We start from the raw sequence: 20,578 nt of genomic DNA on the forward strand, positions 1-20,578 counted from the left end.
GCCAGAAAATTGTCAGTGCAGGTCCACGTCTTCGTATAGCCCCATATAACGGTACCCCCCATATAACGGTATCCCCCATATTCCAGATTTTAGCTACATTATAAACAGATTTTTCTTCAGGTTTCGCATTTAAATATTGTAATAATTTATGACAAAAGTTTCCTATGCATGCCCACGTCGTCGTATAAGCATTCGGTATTTTTAAGATTTTAACATAATTTTTAACGGTTTTTTTTTTTGGAAATTGCCAAATTTGTACCAAATGGTGGAGGGTATTAAAAGTTCGGCCCGGCCGAACTTACAGCTTTTTTACTTGTTATTTTCTAGAAATGACATAAAAATGAATCCAGAAAAGGTAGAGGCCATCATCAAGTATGACAAACCTGCAACACTCTTTAATGTAAGGTAGTTTCTAGGATTGGCAAGCTACTACAGATGCTTTATTAAAGATTTGGCGTCTATTGCCAAGCCACTAACCGATATTCTAAAATGGCAAAAATAGTGCTTCCCAATCGAAAAGGATAAAAATAAATCTTAATGAGAAGCAACTCCAGACGTTCGAAAAACTTAAGGAAATATTTGCGTCTGAAAATGTGATTTTACAATACCCAGATTACAAAAAACCGTTTAATTTGACAACGGACGACTCGTCTGCTGGTTTAGGTGCAGTCTTGTCCCAAGACGGAAAAACCAATAACCATGATTTCAAGAGCTTTAAAAGATATAGAATTAAATTTCGCTACGAATGAAAGGGAACTACGGGCCATAGTATGGGCCTTAAAGAAACTCAGGAACTATTTATACGGCTTGAAAAATTTGAATATTTTTACGGACCACCAGCCTCTGACATTTTCCGTTTCGGATCGCAATTCGAACGCAAAAATTAGCAATTTAACAATTAGCACAATGCAAACATCTTTTACAAACCTGGAAAAGAAAACTATGTTGCTGGTACCCTGTCCCAACAACACATTCACGCCTTAGAAGAAGACGTACAGTCGGATATTGCAGCAGTGCATAGCTCACTTACACAATCGAAAAGACAGGCAAACCAGTAAACTTCTTTTGGAACCAAATAATAATAGAAGAAAGCGGAAGTGATTCAGTAAGAACAACCATTATGTTTGGTAAGAAAACTCGACATTTCTTGTATTTCTTAGATAGAGAAAGACTTTTCCAAAGAATATGCGATGTTGTTAAAAGTGATGTAGTGAATGCAATCTTTGGCGATTTAAAAGTAATGACATTGATTCAAAACAGATTAGTGGAAACATTCCCTTACACCGATCGCATGGTAACTGAAATTTCTGACAAAAACGAACAAAAAGAAATTACTGTCTTGGAACACAATAGGGCACATAGAGCCGCCCAAATATGTCGATGATAGCTAACGAGGTGGTTTGAAACTGTAAAGTATGCCAAAAAGCGAAATACGATCGACACCCCAAGAAACAAATTATAGGAGAAACGCCCACTCCTTCATATACTGGGGATATGTTGCATATCGACATTTTCTCGACTGACAAGAAATACTATCTCACTTGCGTTGATAAAATCTCAAAATTCGCAATCGTCCAATTAATCGCTTCCGCCATTTTACAGCTTATTACCCGAGGATAAAAACAATATATTGTGACAACGAACCATCTATTAATTCTGAAACAATCAACTCTATTTAACATAATCGGTTTAACGTAGAAATCTCCAATGCTCCACCGCTTCATAGTTGCTCAAATGGACAGAGAGATTTCACAGCACCTTGGTAGAAATAGCACGATGTCCGAAGATCGAAAGAAACATTGAAGACACAGTTAATTAATATATCAAACAACAATAGAATACAATAGGACAATTCATTCAGTCACGGATAAACGACCCATTGACATAATGCATCCGCAGAACTTAACACAGAAATTAGGGAAAAAATTTCGAATGCACAAAATATTCAGTTGCAAAAGTTAAACAAGACAAGACAATACAGACTTTTAAATGTAGGGAACAAAGTCCTCGTAAAATCAAATAAACGGTTAGGATATAAACTTACGCAATTGTACACAGAAGAAACCATCGAAGCAGACTTGGACACCACAGTCTTAATAAATGGGAGGTGGTCCATAAATTTGAGGAAATTTATATAAAGTTTACTTTTGTTTTTCTTTTTCGTCAGGATTTGGACAATGTGACAATGTCGGCAAAAATGACTGATTACACTAATTCGAAGTACCAATTATGGACGGAAATGCCGTTATTTGGGAGGAATTCGGATATCTAAAAAACTCAACAAATTTAACCATGTACTCAGTGATCGTAAAAGAGAGTGAGGAAATGATAATCCATTTTCCCAGGTCACACATGAGACAGCTATTGGACTCGGATACCCGACATATGAATACCCTTATAGAAACACTAAAGATTCATCAAAGGCATGCTCGAAGTCTAAATTTTCTGGGTACCGCGTTAAAAGTTGTAGCTGGCACTCCAGATTTTGACGACTTGGAAAAAATTAAATTTACACAGAAAGAGCACATTGAATCAGAACATAGGCATAAAAGCATTAACACTAAAACCCAAGAAAAAATAAACGAATTATCGGAAACAATAAATAGTTTGATAAATAATGAAGAAACAAAGCAGATAAATACGGAATACTCATATTTGAAACTGCTATCAAGAAATAGAATTATTATCATGGAATTTGAAAACCTAATGTTATCCATCACTCTTTCAAAATTAGGAATAATTAACGTATCAATTTTAGGCTCCAGTGATTTTGAGAATTTAATCTATGAACGCTCTACAAATATCACTATTACCGATATTATTGAAGTGTCTAATATTACGGCCTGTTAAAGGACAATTTTGTACATTTTATAATAAAGTATCCTAAGATTAAATTAGTTTGTAAGAGAATAATAATGCATCCAATAGAACACAATGGCACTATCATTAATTTTGCTGAAAACAACAACATAGCTGATTGCGGTGACAGAATAATTCCAATCGTAACCTGCAGGGCCTCCCTTACTGCAACATTCTGTAGAGAACAACACAATACAACTTGTGAGCAACAACTTCATTCTGGAGAGATCGCGCAGTGCACCACTCTTTCAAGCTACCTCGAACCGTTAACAGTTATAGATGATGGCGTTATGATAATTAATGATAAAATGGTTATCATAAATGGACAACCAGTGAACGGCATGACTCTCATTACGTTCGATGAAAAGGTAACAATTAATAATTTAAAAAACTACGTTAAAAAATACGTTAAATCAATAATACGTCAAATAAAACACACGCTGGTGGCATGATGTTGAGCTAAGTCATCACTTATTGCAGACATCATACGATAAAATATTTGCAATATATATATATTTGTTCAGATTTGTTCGAATTGGTCAACTTAGGCTCGAATTATGGCCTTCAAAGACCAATGAGACCGTTACACGCTGCCCGAATGCTCCTCTTCGGAATTTTGGACCATTCCTGGCGAAGCGCTTGTTTTATGAGGTGAGTGACTCGGCCATGCAAAACACAACAAATATTGAAACCTTTCGTTGCGTATACTTTCATTGGTATATGATATCAGAGCCATAGACAAAATAATACATAAGCTGCCCTCAGACACACCAACAGTTGGCCCAACTTGTCACTTTTAAGTTGTATGAAAAAGTTGGTCGGTCTCCTCGCACGTACCAACTTTTCATACAACTGTTGTACCAACTTTTCATTAACAAAATATTTTTGAAGCGTCAACATGAACTCGGATGCTCTTGCGCTACTTGGATATAATTTTAGAGGAAGAGGAAGAAAGACAACTGCAGAGAAAGAAAAAGCTGAAGAAAAAAATGTGGTCAAAGCAGTGGTTCATAAACAGAAATATGATTATGTTTTGTTTTCGTTTCTCTTCTTGCGCTCAGCGCTCAGCTTATGTATGTGCTGCTTCACCAAAGTCAAGACATAAATGAAGAAAACACTGAAGTTGGTACAACTTGCCCTCGCACGCACCAACAGTTGGCCCAACTTACGAAATTATCAAAAATTTTTGATATTTCCAACCAACTTCAACCAACTTTCGAAAAAGTTGTACAACTAGCCCTCAGACGCACCAATAGTTGTACCAACTTGTCACAAGTTGGGCAAACTATTAGTGTGTCTGAAGGTAGCTATAGACGAAGGATAGTTAGTTTTGTTTTATGCAGCATGTTTTTGCATAGTCAACATGCTGATTTACGCAGTCGACCTACTTGACTTAGAAAACACATTTCATTGTTTTTCAATAACTTCACGTAATTATTTCCGTATTTTCCGATATCATCACGTAATTTTCACTTATTTCTTATTATGGAACAATTTTTAGCTGATAAATAACCTACAGTTCATGATATTTTAAACATTTTTTCGATGATGTGTTAAGGGGATTCCTCTGTCTATGCCAAAGCTGTGCATTGACAAATTAAAATATAGGACAATATTCATAGTTTTATAGAATTTTCGCTGATTTTTATGTACAAGAAAATGTTCTGGAATAGATTTTTGAGACCATGTTTATCAGATTTTTTTAATATTCAATGTTCCACTCTATATTCACACTCAAACCCCTGAAACGATATAGAGGACATCTGCTCATCCGATTTTTTTGAAGAAAAGTGGTGACATAGACAAATGAAAATATAGACAACTAATGCTCTCAGCGTTTATCTTCGAAAAAAATCAAATCAGCAGATGTCGTCTTTATCGCTTCAGGGGTTTGAGTGGGAATATTGAAGTCACTCAATTCTAAAACGTTAAAAATAACAAAAACTGTAGGATATTTGTCAGTTGGAAATTGTTAAATAATATAAGCAATGTGAAAAGTACGTCATGACATACAGAAGATTACGGAATAATAAAGTAAAATTCTTGAAAAAACGATAAAACGTGTTTTCGAAGTCGAGTGGGTTGAACGCGTAAATCAGCATGTTGACTACGCAATACATGATAAGAGCTTCCTGGATAAAAAAAGGCAAAATTAACTTTTTGTTGTCTATATCTTCATTTGTCTACGATTTCGTTGTCTATATCTTAATTTGTCTATGGCGTAAATCAGCATGTTGACTACGCAAAACATGATAAGAGCCACCTGGATAAAAAAAGGCAAAACTAACTTTTCGTTGTCTATATCTTCATTTGTCTATGATGACATACAGAAGATTACGGAATAATAAAGTGAAATTCTTGGAAAACAATAAAACGTGTTTTCGAAGTCGAGTGGGTTGATCGCGTAAATCAGCATGTTGACTACGCAAAACATGATAAGAGCTACCCGGATAAAAAAGGCAAAACTATCTTTTCGTTGTCTATACTTCATTTGTCTATGATTTCGTTGTCTATACATTCATTTGTCTATGGCGTAAATCACCATATTGACTATGCAAAACATGACGAGAGCCACCTGGATAAAAAGACAAAACTAACTTTTCTTTGTCTATATCTTCATTTGGCTATGTATGAAACTGCAAAACAACAGACACTGTCAGCACAGACACAGACCCAACAACAACACCAACGTAATAAGACAATGTCCCAAACAACCAATGTCAACACATGGAGCATCATCATAAATAATAATTTCAAAAATCTGCTGAATGTATGCAGATTTTTGAGAACCACATTTGCGGCCAATAGCTAAGAAAAAACTGTAATATTTGTAAAATTAACAGAATTTTTATTAAAGTAAAAATATATAATTCCAAAATTTGGGTATATTATTATTTATGATGATGTTTTGATGTTTCACGTGTTGACGTTGGTTGGTTGGGACATTGGTTTATTACGTTGGTGTTGTTGTTGTGTCTGTGTTTGTGCTGACAGTGTCTGTTGTTTTGCAGTTTCTGTGTAGATACCCCTTCTCACTCACTTTCGTATCAGAATGCGTTCCACTAACATTTGTTCTTTCTTTCGCATAGCCTTATGTGAAGCAGTATTGCTAAATATATTTTTTAAAAATAAATCGCGAATTTAAGCACAAAAGCGTAAATAAACAGACAATATAATATTCCCAGTGATTGCGTTGGAATTATTTGTGTTCTTAAAAAATAAAAAAAAAAATAATATTTCTGTGGCCCTATACTTTATGATTGATGTGGAGGAGCTTCAAAATGTACCACGGAGGAATTTAAGAGATGCTTCGAATTTGTTTGAAGTACCTAACAACCAGTAAGTATGGTTGTGTTTTTACATCTTTGAAATAATAAAAAATGTATTTTTCTAAGTTTGTGGCCAATATTCGTGTGTCGAAGGAAGTTTTTCGGGCTCTTTTAGATATGCTAGAAGATAAATGGGTTCCCGGTTGCAGAACAACCATATATGCCCCGATTTAAAACTTGGCACATTCTTGCGATTTTTGGCGGCAGGAAGCTACCAGCAGCATTTAGAGACGAAACCCTGACTTCAACAGCGAAGTCTACAGTAAGCAGAACCATTGCTGAATATTTCCAGATTTTTGAGAACCACATTTTGCCAATGGATAAATAATAATTGTAAAATTAAGAGTTAAAAATATATAATTCAAAAATTTCTTTAAGTTATTATTTATGATGACGGTTTGATGTTCCATGTGTTGACGTTGGTTGGTTGGGACATTGTTTTATTACGTTGGTGTTGTTGTTGGGTCTGTTTTTGTGCTGGCAGTGTCTGTTGTTTTGCAGTTTGTGTGTAGAGACCCCATCTCTACGCACAATCTTTTCCAGTGGTCTTCAAAGGATTGCCTGCTGCTTCCAATAATTGACATTCCTCTGGCGAACTCAGGATTCTCCTCCATATATTCAACTAGTGCCCGCAGCTGTGAATTTGATGATTTTTTCGTGCTGGAATTGAGGAAATAAAAAAATATATATTTTTGTTGACAAACTATAATTATATTTATTGTTTTTACTTACCTATTTGTTTTCATTTTCAATCAAGCAATATTTATTTTGAAAAAAAAAATCCTGAATTGTAGTCATACGAAAGCAACCACACAAGTGACTGATTTTTACAGCCTGTTCCACGATATCGAAAGAACACGTTCGCACTACTTTTACACGACAAACAGCTGATTTCCGTTCCACTAAAATCCATCAGAACGAAAATTTGCACGAAAATCAAAGCGAACGAAAACGTAAGCGTTTCAGTGTAATTTTGCGTTCCACTATATTTTTTCTTTCGTACGCATGCGAACACAAATGTCAAAATCAGTCACTTGTGTGTTTGCTGTCGTATGATAACAATTAAGGAGAATTGTTTTAACATAAACATAGCTTGATTGAAAATGGAAACAAAAATGTAAGTTAAAAAAATAAATGCAATTTAATATGTGAACAACAAATATATACATTTTTTTATTTTCTCAATTCCAGCACGAAAAAATAACTACACAGCTGCGGGCACTAGTTGAGTATATGGAGGACAATCCTGAGTTCGCCAGAGGAGTGCAAATTTTTGGAAGCAGCAGGCAATGCCTGAAAGACCACTGGAAGAAATTAGTTTTTAAATTAAATACCATACATTGTTCTTTCATAGAAAGCCTACATTGTGTTGTGTTCCTCTGTGAGCGTGGGCTTTTTTATCCATTGGCCGCAAATGTGGTCCTCAATGGTTCTGCTCACTGTCGACTTCGCTGTTGAAGTCAAGGCTTCGTTCCCTAAATTCTGTTGGTAGCTTCCTGTCGCCAAAAACCGCAAGAATGTGCCAAGTTTTAAATCAGGGCGAATTTGGATAGTTCTACATCCGTGTACCCACTTCTCTTCCATCATATCCAAAAGAGCCCGAAAAACTTCCTTCGACACACGAAAATTGGCCACAAACCTAGAAAAATTCATTTTTTATTATTTCAAAATGTAAAAATACAATCATACTTACTGGTTGTTAGGTACTTCAAATAAATTCGAAGCATCTCTTAAATGCCTCCGTGGCACATTTTGAACCTCCTCCACATCATTCATAAAAAATAGGGCTACAGAAATATTCATTTGTTTTATTTTTTAAGAGCTCAAATAGTTTGAACACAATCTTTATTCTGTTTGTTTATTTACAATTTGTTTGTTTACAACTGAAATGTCAGTTGAGACGGAGCCACTGCTGCTTTTTCGCGTTTAAATTAGACATTTGGCGATTTTTTTGCCTTATTTCGCGATTAATTTTTCCAAAAAATATTTAGCAACACTGAATCACGTAAGGCTATGCGAAAGAAAGAACGAAAGTTAGTGGAACGCATTCTTATACGAAAGTGAGTGAGTAGCCTTCGTTCGCACAAATTTTCTTTCGAGATCGTGGAACAGGCTGTTATGTTCGCATGCGTACGAAAGAAAAAATATAGGGGAACGCAAAATTTTACTGAAATACTTACGTTTTCGTTCGCTTTGATTATCGTACAATCTTTCGTTCTGATGGATTTTAGTGGAACGGAAATCAGCTGTTTGTCGTGTAATAGTTATGCGAACGTTTTATTCCGAGATCGTGGAACAGGCTGTTAAAGTCGATTACCGAAACCATAAGCCTTTGAAAGTTACCGACTTTTGTCGATTTTTCAAAAATGAATTAAAGAATTCCACTGCAGATTCTTAAACAGAGAGAACGTGTGCACTACCTTATACTATTCCCATTCTTTCAGCTTTATTGTAAAATATATGGCAGTATACAAGCGACATATACTTGAATGTTAATGGTTAAACAGCTGAAAGGATTTCGCCGCACTTCCTTGCAAAGAATTTTCTTATGGTAGATCAAAGAAGGTAACGCCATGCAATCATATGTTTGCAATTTGACAACATCTCATTATCAAATATATATATAATATATATATTTATAAATCCACCGTAAATGAACGAATGATGTCACAAATAGCGATGGGAAACTATTTTCAATGCAGTGAAATTTGACAAGATGAATTACAGAAAAACTGTGGACATTATACTTTGAAATGAGGTTACCTTGATTTAATTGTACCATGCATTTCCCTGTAACTCCCGTCCAATCCAAGTGCGTGCACAATTATGTTCAATGGTGTGTAAACCACCTTACATTATTTTCGTCTTTCCCTTGTTTTTTCAACAATGCTTCACATTTTGTAGCTAGTTCCGCGCTCTTTTAGTGAATGTGTTCAGTTTTCCTCATGTCTCATTCGTAAACAACAGAGGTCCCTCGGGTTATACATTACACTCATTTGCAAACAACAGAGGCCCCTCGGGAATTTTGCTTCCGTTTATTTTTTTATCTAGTATTCCTTTTTGGCCTTTATATTCGTTTCGTTGGGGACGACTTTCATTTTGGTTTTCCACGCGCGCATTCGCTCTGTTCTGTAACAAAACAACAGGATAGAAGTACGCGCGCTTCAGAAGCACAACTCAACCACAATAACAACCAATTCAAATCACATCAAGGACTGTTCCAGAACTTCCAATAAGCTATTAGTTTTGAATTTTTTTTATATCATAAAGGAAAAATCGGTTATCAAAGTAAAAACTTTTAAATTCTTGTAGTTCTGGAACAGACCATAAGTTGAACAGGACACATTATCTGAACAGGAATTTGAAATCGAATATGAATAGTACTCGGTTTTCACTAAAGTCCATAGTCGAGTTCGAGTTTCAGAACTTTGAATACTAAAGGTCGATTAATCGGAAGTCGACTTACTTAAATAGCTGTACAATAACGAAACGTTTTAAAAAAGAAACAACAGACGGCGGTTTTGAATTCGAGCAGTGCCAAAATGAGACTGACTTGTAAGCATTATTAAGTTTAATAAATCAATTGTTGCTTACTTGTCTAAAATTAAATTTATGCAAGAGTAAGTGGAAAAATACCATGAGCCGATTAAAATTGGTTGGAAATGAAGAATATGGAGTGGCTTATTTGTATATGTTCATTTATTGTTTCGTCAGTTTGTAACAAATGTTTTTTATATTCTGTCTATCGTAGTCGTCCATGGTCCCAAATGTCAATTTAGATAAAGTTCTTACAGCGTTTATTATACCTCTTTTTTGTCTTGTCTTTATTGGTATTAAAGTCATTAGTTTATTTCTTGATTGTTTGCCATTACTGTTCGTTTTTCATTTAAATTATAATCCTTTCTATTTCCTTGGTGTCAATCATGTGTAAAATTATGTCACTGTCCATAACTATTTCTTGATTTCTTATTTGTAAATCGGTAAATCCTTTTTATATTTTGTCGTTGAATGGAATCGGTCATTATAGTCACAAATAGCTTTCTGGATTAATTGCTTTTTCTCACTTATAACAAATTCCAAATTTCTATGCTGAAGTATTATGAAATCTTTCAATATCTGAGTTGCCCGTATGGTTATTGGTTTTAGTTAGGTGCAGTTCTATGTTTTCATTGTTTAGGAATTATTTTATCCTTGTAGTTTTAATGTCTGCAATTATTTTCTTGGGTATTCCTATTTTAGTAAAGTGCTCTTCCAAATGTTCAATACTTGTAACATGACTTCTGTCATTCAATGAGTACACTGCTCCGAATTTTGAAAATATATTAATAACTGTCAAAATATGATGTCCCTTTAAAACATACGTATCAATATGTATGAAATCATTTGTTCTTGTCGTGTTTCAGTAAAATTAAATTTTAATTTGATTGGACTTCCATCATACTTTACTTCTTGACAAATTTCACATCGAATTATTACAATTTGAATAAGTTCCATTAATTTTGGATAGTATATTTTATTCCTCGTTTGATTATACGTTTCTAATATTCCTGAATGCATACTTTCCTTCACATGGTACAAGGAAATTTGCTTAATAGCTTCAACTTCTGTTTCTATGTCCTGTGCCCTCATTGTATATTTAATAAATTTTATCTGGAAAAAATTTCTATAATTGTTGTCAGAAATTTCTGATTGAATCCCAATTTTTCCTTTCTCATTATATTTTTTAATAAGGGCGATAAATATGATTCTTTTTCCATGAAATTTTTTCATTTCATCTTTTTTATTATTTGTTAAAATAATTTGTGTTTTATATTTGTTTTCCTCTGCTGAATGTACTGTTGCCATTGTTTCGTCTTCTATATTTCAGTGTCCTTACCGTCCCCTTCTTTTTAAATAGTGTTCTCATTATTTTGTATTCTACTTAAGAAATCAGCGACTCTATTGTCATAATATTTTTTTTCTCAAAATCAGTGTAACGTAATATTGGATGAGTGCTAATCAATGTTTTTAGTTTTTCGAAAGCTTTTCCATATGTTGGATCCTTCGTGTTAATATTTGCTCCTTTCTTTAAATATTTGGTAATAGGCTGTGCTACTTTTGCATAGTCTCTCAAGAATTTTTGATAATATCCTGTTAGTCACAGAAAAGCTTTGATTTGCTTCTCGGTTTTTGGTAATTCTAGATTATGGATAATTTTGATCTTATTGGGATTTGGTTTCACATCCTCCTTTGTTAGAAATTGACCTAATAATTCCGTTTATTTTATCATGTGGAATATAATATATATAAAATCTTTCAGAATTTCATTTATTAGGCATTGAAAAGTTCCTGGTGCATTCTTAAGCACAAACGGCGTTCTTATAAACTCAAACACACGGCGTGGTGTAACAAATTCAGTTTTTTTTCGATCTTCCTTTCGTACTAAAATTTGATGGTAGTCTTTCCTTAAATCTAGGGTGGTAAAATATTGACCTCTTCCTAGTTTTCCCAATATGGAATAGATATTTGGTAAGGGATACTTATCATCAATAGTTATACCATTTAATTTTCTATAGTCTATTACTATCCTGATTTTTTTCTCTCCTGAATTATCCATTTTCTTTGACATTACTATTAATGGACTTGAATATCTTGAGTAAATTTTCTGTATGATCCCTTGTTCCTCCATTTCTTTAATTTGTCTCCTTACTTCAATTTCATATTGAGGTGGATATCTATACAATTTGACATTAATTTGTTGTTGTGTTGTGGTTTTTATTTCATGTTGAATCTCAGTAGTACTTGTTAATTTATCTCCTTCTTTATATAACAAATTTTTAAATCATTTCAATAGAATTGTAATGCCTTTATATTCTTCTTCATTTAAGTGATCTAACTTTAATCTATTTTAATTAAATTCGGTTGTTTCAAGAGTATGTAGTTAGTTAGTGTTTTTAGGCTTACCTTTCTGCCTTTTTTTTAATTATAACAATTTTTTGTTTTTCTTTTATTTCTTATTTAATGGTTTTATTTAATTTTCTTTTTCAATGTATTCTTTTTATTCTTATATTTGCTTTTTATAATGTAATTTCACTGTTTGATATTTCTGTGGGTTTTTTGTAAAGTTGTAATTAGTTTTGCTTTTTTTGATCACTTTATCACTTATCACTCGGGGGGGGGGGGGGGAAACTTGCGGTAGCGATCCACATTAAACCAGTTTTGGCTGTTGATGTTGCTTATTTATTGGAATTCAGCATTGGAATTTACCGGTGGCTGCATCAATGTATGTGTGTATGCGTAGGTGCGTATATTATTTACATCATTTTGTTTTGATGTAATTTATGCAGCCGCCGGTAAATACCCAACCAACAGTGTTGGGCAAAATTGCGTGAATTTATGAACATTTTCTGGCCCCCGAATGACAAGTGTAAGTATTCATTTACTATATACCATATGATTTCTCGTTCTTCAGTTCCTCGGCATGTTCTTGATTGGCCCAGCAAACACGTAGCCCAGTTGTGTGTTAGGCCAGGACATCTCCAATTCCAGCTGCTGTACACCCATCTTTCCTTATGGCGGAGTACGTGTCCGCTCCCAGTTCCACATCGATCGGACTATTTCCTCAGGGATCAGGCTCAGCAAGAGCATAGTTCGTAAAACATCTCGTGGGGGTCTTCTAATATCGGGTCTGAGTAAATGCGCCTGGGGAGGTCTTTAATTATTAAAGCATTTACCTTCAGACTCCAATCAGAGTTTGTGCGGCGGGGCAAAATGGTGAAGGTGGTGAATCGCTCCCCTTTGTAGCTCCGCGACTGCAGACCCAAGCGACGGAAAGCTGCATACGAGATCTTGGACATCGTCGCCGATTGGCTAACTATGGCTCGCAACATGCTGAACCCCTCCATGCCCTCGGCCGTTATGCGCACCATAGCCGTCGGTACAAATACTAAGTCCCATGCGAAAGCTGGGGTGGTGACGGCTTCTATAGTTAGGGATACCTCTTCCAATTGAGACGCCCCGTGCAATAGGGTATGGTGCCGGTCGTTGCATCTCCGGCAATCAGTTAAAGACGGGCAGTCGGGGGCCAAATGACTTCTCGCCAGGCAATTTCGGCAATACCCCCGAAGCTCCACGGTCTCATACCGCTGAAAGGGCGTCTGCCGGCGGAACCTCTCACAGGCACTGAGGGCATGGTCTTCTCGGTATAGTCCACATGAATATTGCCAGTAGCTTGGTCTTTCTTGGCGTTGGCGGGGTCTTGCATCGGATCGACTTCGTTGACGTCTTTCAGGGGATGTGGAACTGGAACGATGGATTGGCCGTATGGGTCGATTGGCGCTACTTGCTGTGGGACGGGTAGGTGAGTCTGGGCTACGGTCGCGATCGTCCAGACGGCAGTCCTGGTTAGGCAAGTAAGCGGCCATATCTGAAAAGAAATTAAGGCGAGTACAAAATTCTTTTTTTAATTGAGAATCCGACTAGGCAGTCGGAAAACAATTTGACAATTTTTGTTATGGATCTGCTAATGTTGCCACTTGCCGTTCGTACGTCTACAACCGTGGTATTTTGATCACTGCCTGGATACGTTTTTTCGATACGACCTAACTTCCATTCATGCGGAGCCAATCTATCATCTACAACTAAATCTCCTTCTTTGATGTTCTCTTTTTCATATTTCCACTTAGTTCTTCTGTGAAGTTCGTGAAGATATTCTAACTTCCATCTGTTGCAAAAGTATTATGAAATAACTTTGAGTCTTTTCCAACGATTGACTAGGCTTAAATCTGTATCTGAAATGTCTGGTTCAGCTGGGGTAAGAATAGGTGTTCCTATTAAGAAATGACCAGTGTCAAAGGGGAAAGGTCGTTTGGGTCGTCGCTAGCAGGACTTAAGGGTCGTGAGAGACAGCCTTCAATTCTTGATAAAATTGTGGTAAATTCTTCAAAGGTAATACTCATTTTTGGGATACTTTTTCGCAGATGAATTTTAAATGATTTCACACCAGCTTCTCGCAAGCCGCCCATGTGCGGAGCACCAGGAGAAATAAATTTCCAAGTAAGATTTTGAGTGAAATTATTTTGAATTGTGCTATTTTGAATATTCTTCATGAAAGCTAATCTATCTCGTTTTAATAGATCAACCGTTCCCACAAAATTAGTTCCGTTGTCCGAAAATATACAAGACGGACAACCTCGCCGACAAATAAACCTAGAAAAAGCGGCAAGAAATGCATATGTTGACAAATCGCTTGTGGGTTCTAAATGTATAGCCTTAATGTTAAAATGTCCTGCAAAATCTACCCCTTTGTTTGTAAAGGGTCGAGAAAGAAAAGTGCGTTCGGGTGGTAGCGAAGCCTTTATTTGGGTTTGGGTTTGTTTTTTTGTGAATTAAGCAGATTCGACATTTTCGTATGGTTTGTTTGATAAGCGACTTGAGTCCAAATATCCAGGATTCGGACCCTAATACTCGGGTCATTAATTGATTACCCCCGTGTAAAGTAACCTTATGAGTGAATTTTTATTAAAGTAAAAATATATAATTCCAAAATTTGGGTATATTATTATTTATGATGATGTTTTGATGTTCCACGTGTTGACGTTGGTTGGTTGGGACATTGGTTTATTACGTTGGTGTTGTTGTTGTGTCTGTGTTTGCGCTGACAGTGTCTGTTGTTTTGCAGTTTCTGTGTAGATACCCCTTCTCACTCACTTTCGTATCAGAATGCGTTCCACTAACATTTGTTCTTTCTTTCGCATAGCCTTATGTGAAGCAGTATTGCTAAATATATTTTTTAAAAATAAATCGCGAATTTAAGCACAAAAGCGTAAATAAACAGACAATATAATATTCCCAGTGATTGCGTTGGAATTATTTGTGTTCTTAAAAAATAAAAAAAAATAATATTTCTGTTGCCCTATACTTTATGATTGATGTGGAGGAGCTTCAAAATGTACCACGGAGGAATTTAAGAGATGCTTCGAATTTGTTTGAAGTACCTAACAACCAGTAAGTATGGTTGTGTTTTTACATTTTTGAAATAATAAAAAATGTATTTTTCTAGGTTTGTGGCCAATATTCGTGTGTCGAAGGAAGTTTTTCGGGCTCTTTTAGATATGCTAGAAGATAAATGGGTTCCCGGTTGCAGAACAACCATATATGCCCCGATTTAAAACTTGGCACATTCTTGCGATTTTTGGCGGCAGGAAGCTACCAGCAGCATTTAGAGACGAAACCCTGACTTCAACAGCGAAGTCTACAGTAAGCAGAACCATTGCTGAATATTTCCAGATTTTTGAGAACCACATTTTTGCCAATGGATAAATAATAATTGTAAAATTAAGAGTTAAAAATATATAATTCAAAAATTTCTTTAAATTATTATTTATGATGACGGTTTGATGTTCCATGTGTTGACGTTGGTTGGTTGGGACATTGGTTTATTACGTTGGTGTTGTTGTTGGGTCTGTTTTTGTGCTGGCAGTGTCTGTTGTTTTGCAGTTTGTGTGTAGAGACCCCATCTCTACGCACAATCTTTTCCAGTGGTCTTCAAAGGATTGCCTGCTGCTTCCAATAATTGACATTCCTCTGGCGAACTCAGGATTCTCCTCCATATATTCAACTAGTGCCCGCAGCTGTGAATTTGATGATTTTTTCGTGCTGGAATTGAGGAAATAAAAAAATATATATTTTTGTTGACAAACTATAATTATATTTATTGTTTTTAATTACCTATTTGTTTTCATTTTCAATCAAGCAATATTTATTTTGAAAAAAAAATCCTGAATTGTAGTCATACGAAAGCAACCACACAAGTGACTGATTTTTACAGCCTGTTCCACGATATCGAAAGAACACGTTCGCACTACTTTTACACGACAAACAGCTGATTTCCGTTCCACTAAAATCCATCAGAACGAAAATTTGCACGAAAATCAAAGCGAACGAAAACGTAAGCGTTTCAGTGTAATTTTGCGTTCCACTATATTTTTTCTTTCGTACGCATGCGAACACAAATGTCAAAATCAGTCACTTGTGTGTTTGCTGTCGTATGATAACAATTAAGGAGAATTGTTTTAACATAAACATTGCTTGATTGAAAATGGAAACAAAAATGTAAGTTAAAAAAATAAATGCAATTTAATATGTGAACAACAAATATATATTTTTTTTATTTTCTCAATTCCAGCACGAAAAAATAACTACACAGCTGCGGGCACTAGTTGAGTATATGGAGGACAATCCTGAGTTCGCCAGAGGAGTGCAAATTTTTGGAAGCAGCAGGCAATGCCTGAAAGACCACTGGAAGAAATTAGTTTTTAAATTAAATACCATACATTGTTCTTTCATAGAAAGCCTACATTGTGTTGTGTTCCTCTGTGAGCGTGGGCTTTTTTATCCATTGGCCGCAAATGTGGTCCTCAATGGTTCTGCTCACTGTCGACTTCGCTGTTGAAGTCAAGGCTTCGTTCCCTAAATTCTGTTGGTAGCTTCCTGTCGCCAAAAACCGCAAGAATGTGCCAAGTTTTAAATCAGGGCGAATTTGGGTAGTTCTACAACCGTGTACCCACTTCTCTTCCATCATATCCAAAAGAGCCCGAAAAACTTCCTTCGACACACGAAAATTGGCCACAAACCTAGAAAAATTCATTTTTTATTATTTCAAAATGTAAAAATACAATCATACTTACTGGTTGTTAGGTACTTCAAATAAATTCGAAGCATCTCTTAAATGCCTCCGTGGCACATTTTGAACCTCCTCCACATCATTCATAAAAAATAGGGCTACAGAAATATTCATTTGTTTTATTTTTTAAGAGCTCAAATTGTTTGAACACAATTTTTATTCTGTTTGTTTATTTACAATTTGTTTGTTTACAACTGAAATGTCAGTTGAGACAGAGCCACTGCTGCTTTTTCGCGTTTAAATTAGTCATTTGGCGATTTTTTTTGCCTTATTTCGCGATTAAGTTTTCCAAAAAATATTTAGCAACACTGAATCACGTAAGGCTATGCGAAAGAAAGAACGAAAGTTAGTGGAACGCATTCTTATACGAAAGTGAGTGAGTAGCCTTCGTTCGCACAAATTTTCTTTCGAGATCGTGGAACAGGCTGTTATGTTCGCATGCGTACGAAAGAAAAAATATAGTGGAACGCAAAATTTTACTGAAATACTTACGTTTTCGCTCGCTTTGATTATCGTACAATCTTTCGTTCTGATGGATTTTAGTGGAACGGAAATCAGCTGTTTGTCGTGTAATAGTTATGCGAACGTTTTATTCCGAGATCGTGGAACAGGCTGTTAAAGTCGATTACCGAAACCATAAGCCTTTGAAAGTTACCGACTTTTGTCGATTTTTCAAAAATGAATTAAAGAATTCCACTGCAGATTCTTAAACAGAGAGAACGTGTGCACTACCTTATACTATTCCCATTCTTTCAGCTTTATTGTAAAATATATGGCAGTATACAAGCGACATATACTTGAATGTTAATGGTTAAACAGCTGAAAAGTTTCGCCGCACTTCCTCGCAAAGAATTTTCTTATGGTAAATCAAAGAAGGTAACGCCATGCAATCATATGTTTGCAATTTGACAACATCTCATTATCAAATATATATATAATATATATTTATAAATCCACCGTAAATGAACGAATGATGTCACAAATAGCGATGGGAAACTATTTTCAATGCAGTGAAATTTGACAAGATGAATTACAGAAAAACTGTGGACATTATACTTTGAAATGAGGTTACCTTGATTTAATTGTACCATGCATTTCCCTGTAACTCCCGTCCAATCCAAGTGCGTGCACAATTATGTTCAATGGTGTGTAAACCACCTTACATTATTTTCGTCTTTCCCTTGTTTGTTCAACAATGCTTCACATTTTGTAGCTAGTTCCGCGCTCTTTTAGTGAATGTGTTCAGTTTTCCTCATGTCTCATTCGTAAACAACAGAGGTCCCTCGGGTTATACATTACACTCATTTGCAAACAACAGAGGCCCCTCGGGAATTTTGCTTCCGTTTGTTTTTTTATCTAGTATTCCTTTTTGGCCTTTATATTCGTTTCGTTGGGGACGACTTTCATTTTGTTTTTCCACGCGCGCATTTGCTCTGTTCTGTAACAAAACAACAGGATAGAAGTACGCGCGCTTCAGAAGCACAACTCAACCACAATAACAACCAACTCAAATCACATCAAGGACTGTTCCAGAACTTCCAATAAGCTATTAGTTTTGAATTTTTTTTATATCATAAAGGAAAAATCGGTTATCAAAGTAAAAACTTTTAAATTCTTGTAGTTCTGAAACAGACCATAAGTTGAACAGGACACATTATCTGAACAGGAATTTGAAATCGAATATGAATAGTACTCGGTTTTCACTAAAGTCCATAGTCGAGTTCGAGTTTCAGAACTTTGAATACTAAAGGTCGATTAATCGGAAGTCGACTTACTTAAATAGCTGTACAATAACGAAACGTTTTAAAAAAGAAACAACAGACGGCGGTTTTGAATTCGAGCAGTGCCAAAATGAGACTGACTTGTAAGCATTATTAAGTTTAATAAATCAATTGTTGCTTACTTGTCTAAAATTAAATTTATGCAAGAGTAAGTGGAAAAATACCATGAGCCGATTAAAATTGGTTGGAAATGAAGAATATGGAGTGGCTTATTTGTATATGTTCATTTATTGTTTCGTCAGTTTGTAACAAATGTTTTTTATATTCTGTCTATCGTAGTCGTCCATGGTCCCAAATGTCAATTTAGATAAAGTTCTTACAGCGTTTATTATACCTCTTTTTTGTCTTGTCTTTATTGGTATTAAAGTCATTAGTTTATTTCTTGATTGTTTGTCATTACTGTTCGTTTTTCATTTAAATTATAATCCTTTCTATTTCCTTGGTGTCAATCATGTGTAAAATTATGTCACTGTCCATAACTATTTCTTGATTTCTTATTTGTAAATCGGTAAATCCTTTTTATATTTTGTCGTTGAATGGAATCGGTCATTATAGTCACAAATAGCTTTCTGGATTAATTGCTTTTTCTCACTTATAACAAATTCCAAATTTCTATGCTGAAGTATTATGAAATCTTTCAATATCTGAGTTGCCCGTATGGTTATTGGTTTTAGTTAGGTGCAGTTCTATGTTTTCATTGTTTAGGAATTATTTTATCCTTGTAGTTTTAATGTCTGCAATTATTTTCTTGGGTATTCCTATTTTAGTAAAGTGCTCTTCCAAATGTTCAATACTTGTAACATGACTTCTGTCATTCAATGAGTACACTGCTCCGAATTTTGAAAATATATTAACAACTGTCAAAATATGATGTCCCTTTAAAACATACGTATCAATATGTATGAAATCATTTGTTCTTGTCGTGTTTCAGTAAAATTAAATTTTAATTTGATTGGACTTCCATCATACTTTACTTCTTGACAAATTTAGCATCGAATTATTACAATTTGAATAAATTCCATTAATTTTGGATAGTATATTTTATTCCTCGTTTGATTATACGTTTCTAATATTCCTGAATGCATACTTTCCTTCACATGGTACAAGGAAATTTGCTTAATAGCTTCAACTTCTGTTTCTATGTCCTGTGCCCTCATTGTATATTTAATAAATTTTATCTGGAAAAAATTTCTATAATTGTTGTCAGAAATTTCTGATTGAATCCCAATTTTTCCTTTCTCAATATATTTTTTAATAAGGGCGATAAATATAATTCTTTTTCCATGAAATTTTTTCATTTCATCTTTTTTATTATTTGTTAAAATAATTTGTGTTTTATATTTGTTTTCCTCTGCTGAATGTACTGTTGCCATTGTTTCGTCTTCTATATTTCAGTGTCCTTACCGCCCCCTTCTTTTTAAATAGTGTTCTCATTATTTTGTATTCTACTTAAGAAGTCAGCGACTCTATTGTCATAATATTTTTTTTCTCAAAATCAGTGTAACGTAATATTGGATGAGTGCTAATCAATGTTTTTAGTTTTTCGAAAGCTTTTCCATATGTTGGATCCTTCGTGTTAATATTTGCTCCTTTCTTTAAATATTTGGTAATAGGCTGTGCTACTTTTGCATAGTCTCTCACGAATTTTTGATAATATCCTGTTAGTCACAGAAAAGCTTTGATTTGCTTCTCGGTTTTTGGTAATTCTAGATTATGGATAATTTTGATCTTATTGGGATTTGGTTTCACATCCTCCTTTGTTAGAAATTGACCTAAAAATTCCGTTTATTTTATCATGTGGAATATAATATATATAAAATCTTTCAGAATTTCATTTATTAGGCATTGAAAAGTTCCTGCTGCATTCTTAAGCACAAACGGCGTTCTTATAAACTCAAACACACGGCGAGGTGTAACAAATTCAGTTTTTTTTCGATCTTCCTTTC

General features: G+C 34.9%; 1 protein-coding gene across 1 annotated transcript; it reads right to left on the minus strand.

Moving 5' to 3' along the window:
• Window positions 1-16,366: 16,366 nt before the first annotated feature.
• Window positions 16,367-16,970, minus strand: LOC131806832 (uncharacterized). The gene is made up of 3 exons (XM_059131618.1): window positions 16,856-16,970; window positions 16,526-16,801; window positions 16,367-16,466 (listed from the first exon to the last, which is right to left on the minus strand). Exons 1-3 carry the CDS (start codon window positions 16,963-16,965, stop codon window positions 16,367-16,369), a joined length of 486 nt encoding a protein of 161 aa, XP_058987601.1. The 5' UTR covers window positions 16,966-16,970.
• Between the last annotated feature and the right edge of the window lie 3,608 nt (window positions 16,971-20,578).

The sequence above is a fragment of the Musca domestica genome, unplaced genomic scaffold (assembly GCF_030504385.1).
Source record: "Musca domestica strain aabys unplaced genomic scaffold, Musca_domestica.polishedcontigs.V.1.1 9, whole genome shotgun sequence".
NCBI lineage: Eukaryota > Metazoa > Arthropoda > Insecta > Diptera > Muscidae > Musca > Musca domestica.

What these genes read in the sequence shown, in the direction of transcription:
- LOC131806832 (XM_059131618.1), bottom strand. Translation starts at nt 16,965, where the DNA reads ATGAATATTTCTGTAGCCCTATTTTTTATGAATGATGTGGAGGAGGTT. An exon ending in TTTGAAGTACCTAACAACCA is followed by an intron (nt 16,802 to 16,855) that starts GTAAGTATGATT and finishes GAATTTTTCTAG; the next exon opens with GTTTGTGGCCAATTTTCGTG. An exon ending in ACAGAGGAACACAACACAAT is followed by an intron (nt 16,467 to 16,525) that starts GTAGGCTTTCTA and finishes AATTTCTTCCAG; the next exon opens with TGGTCTTTCAGGCATTGCCT.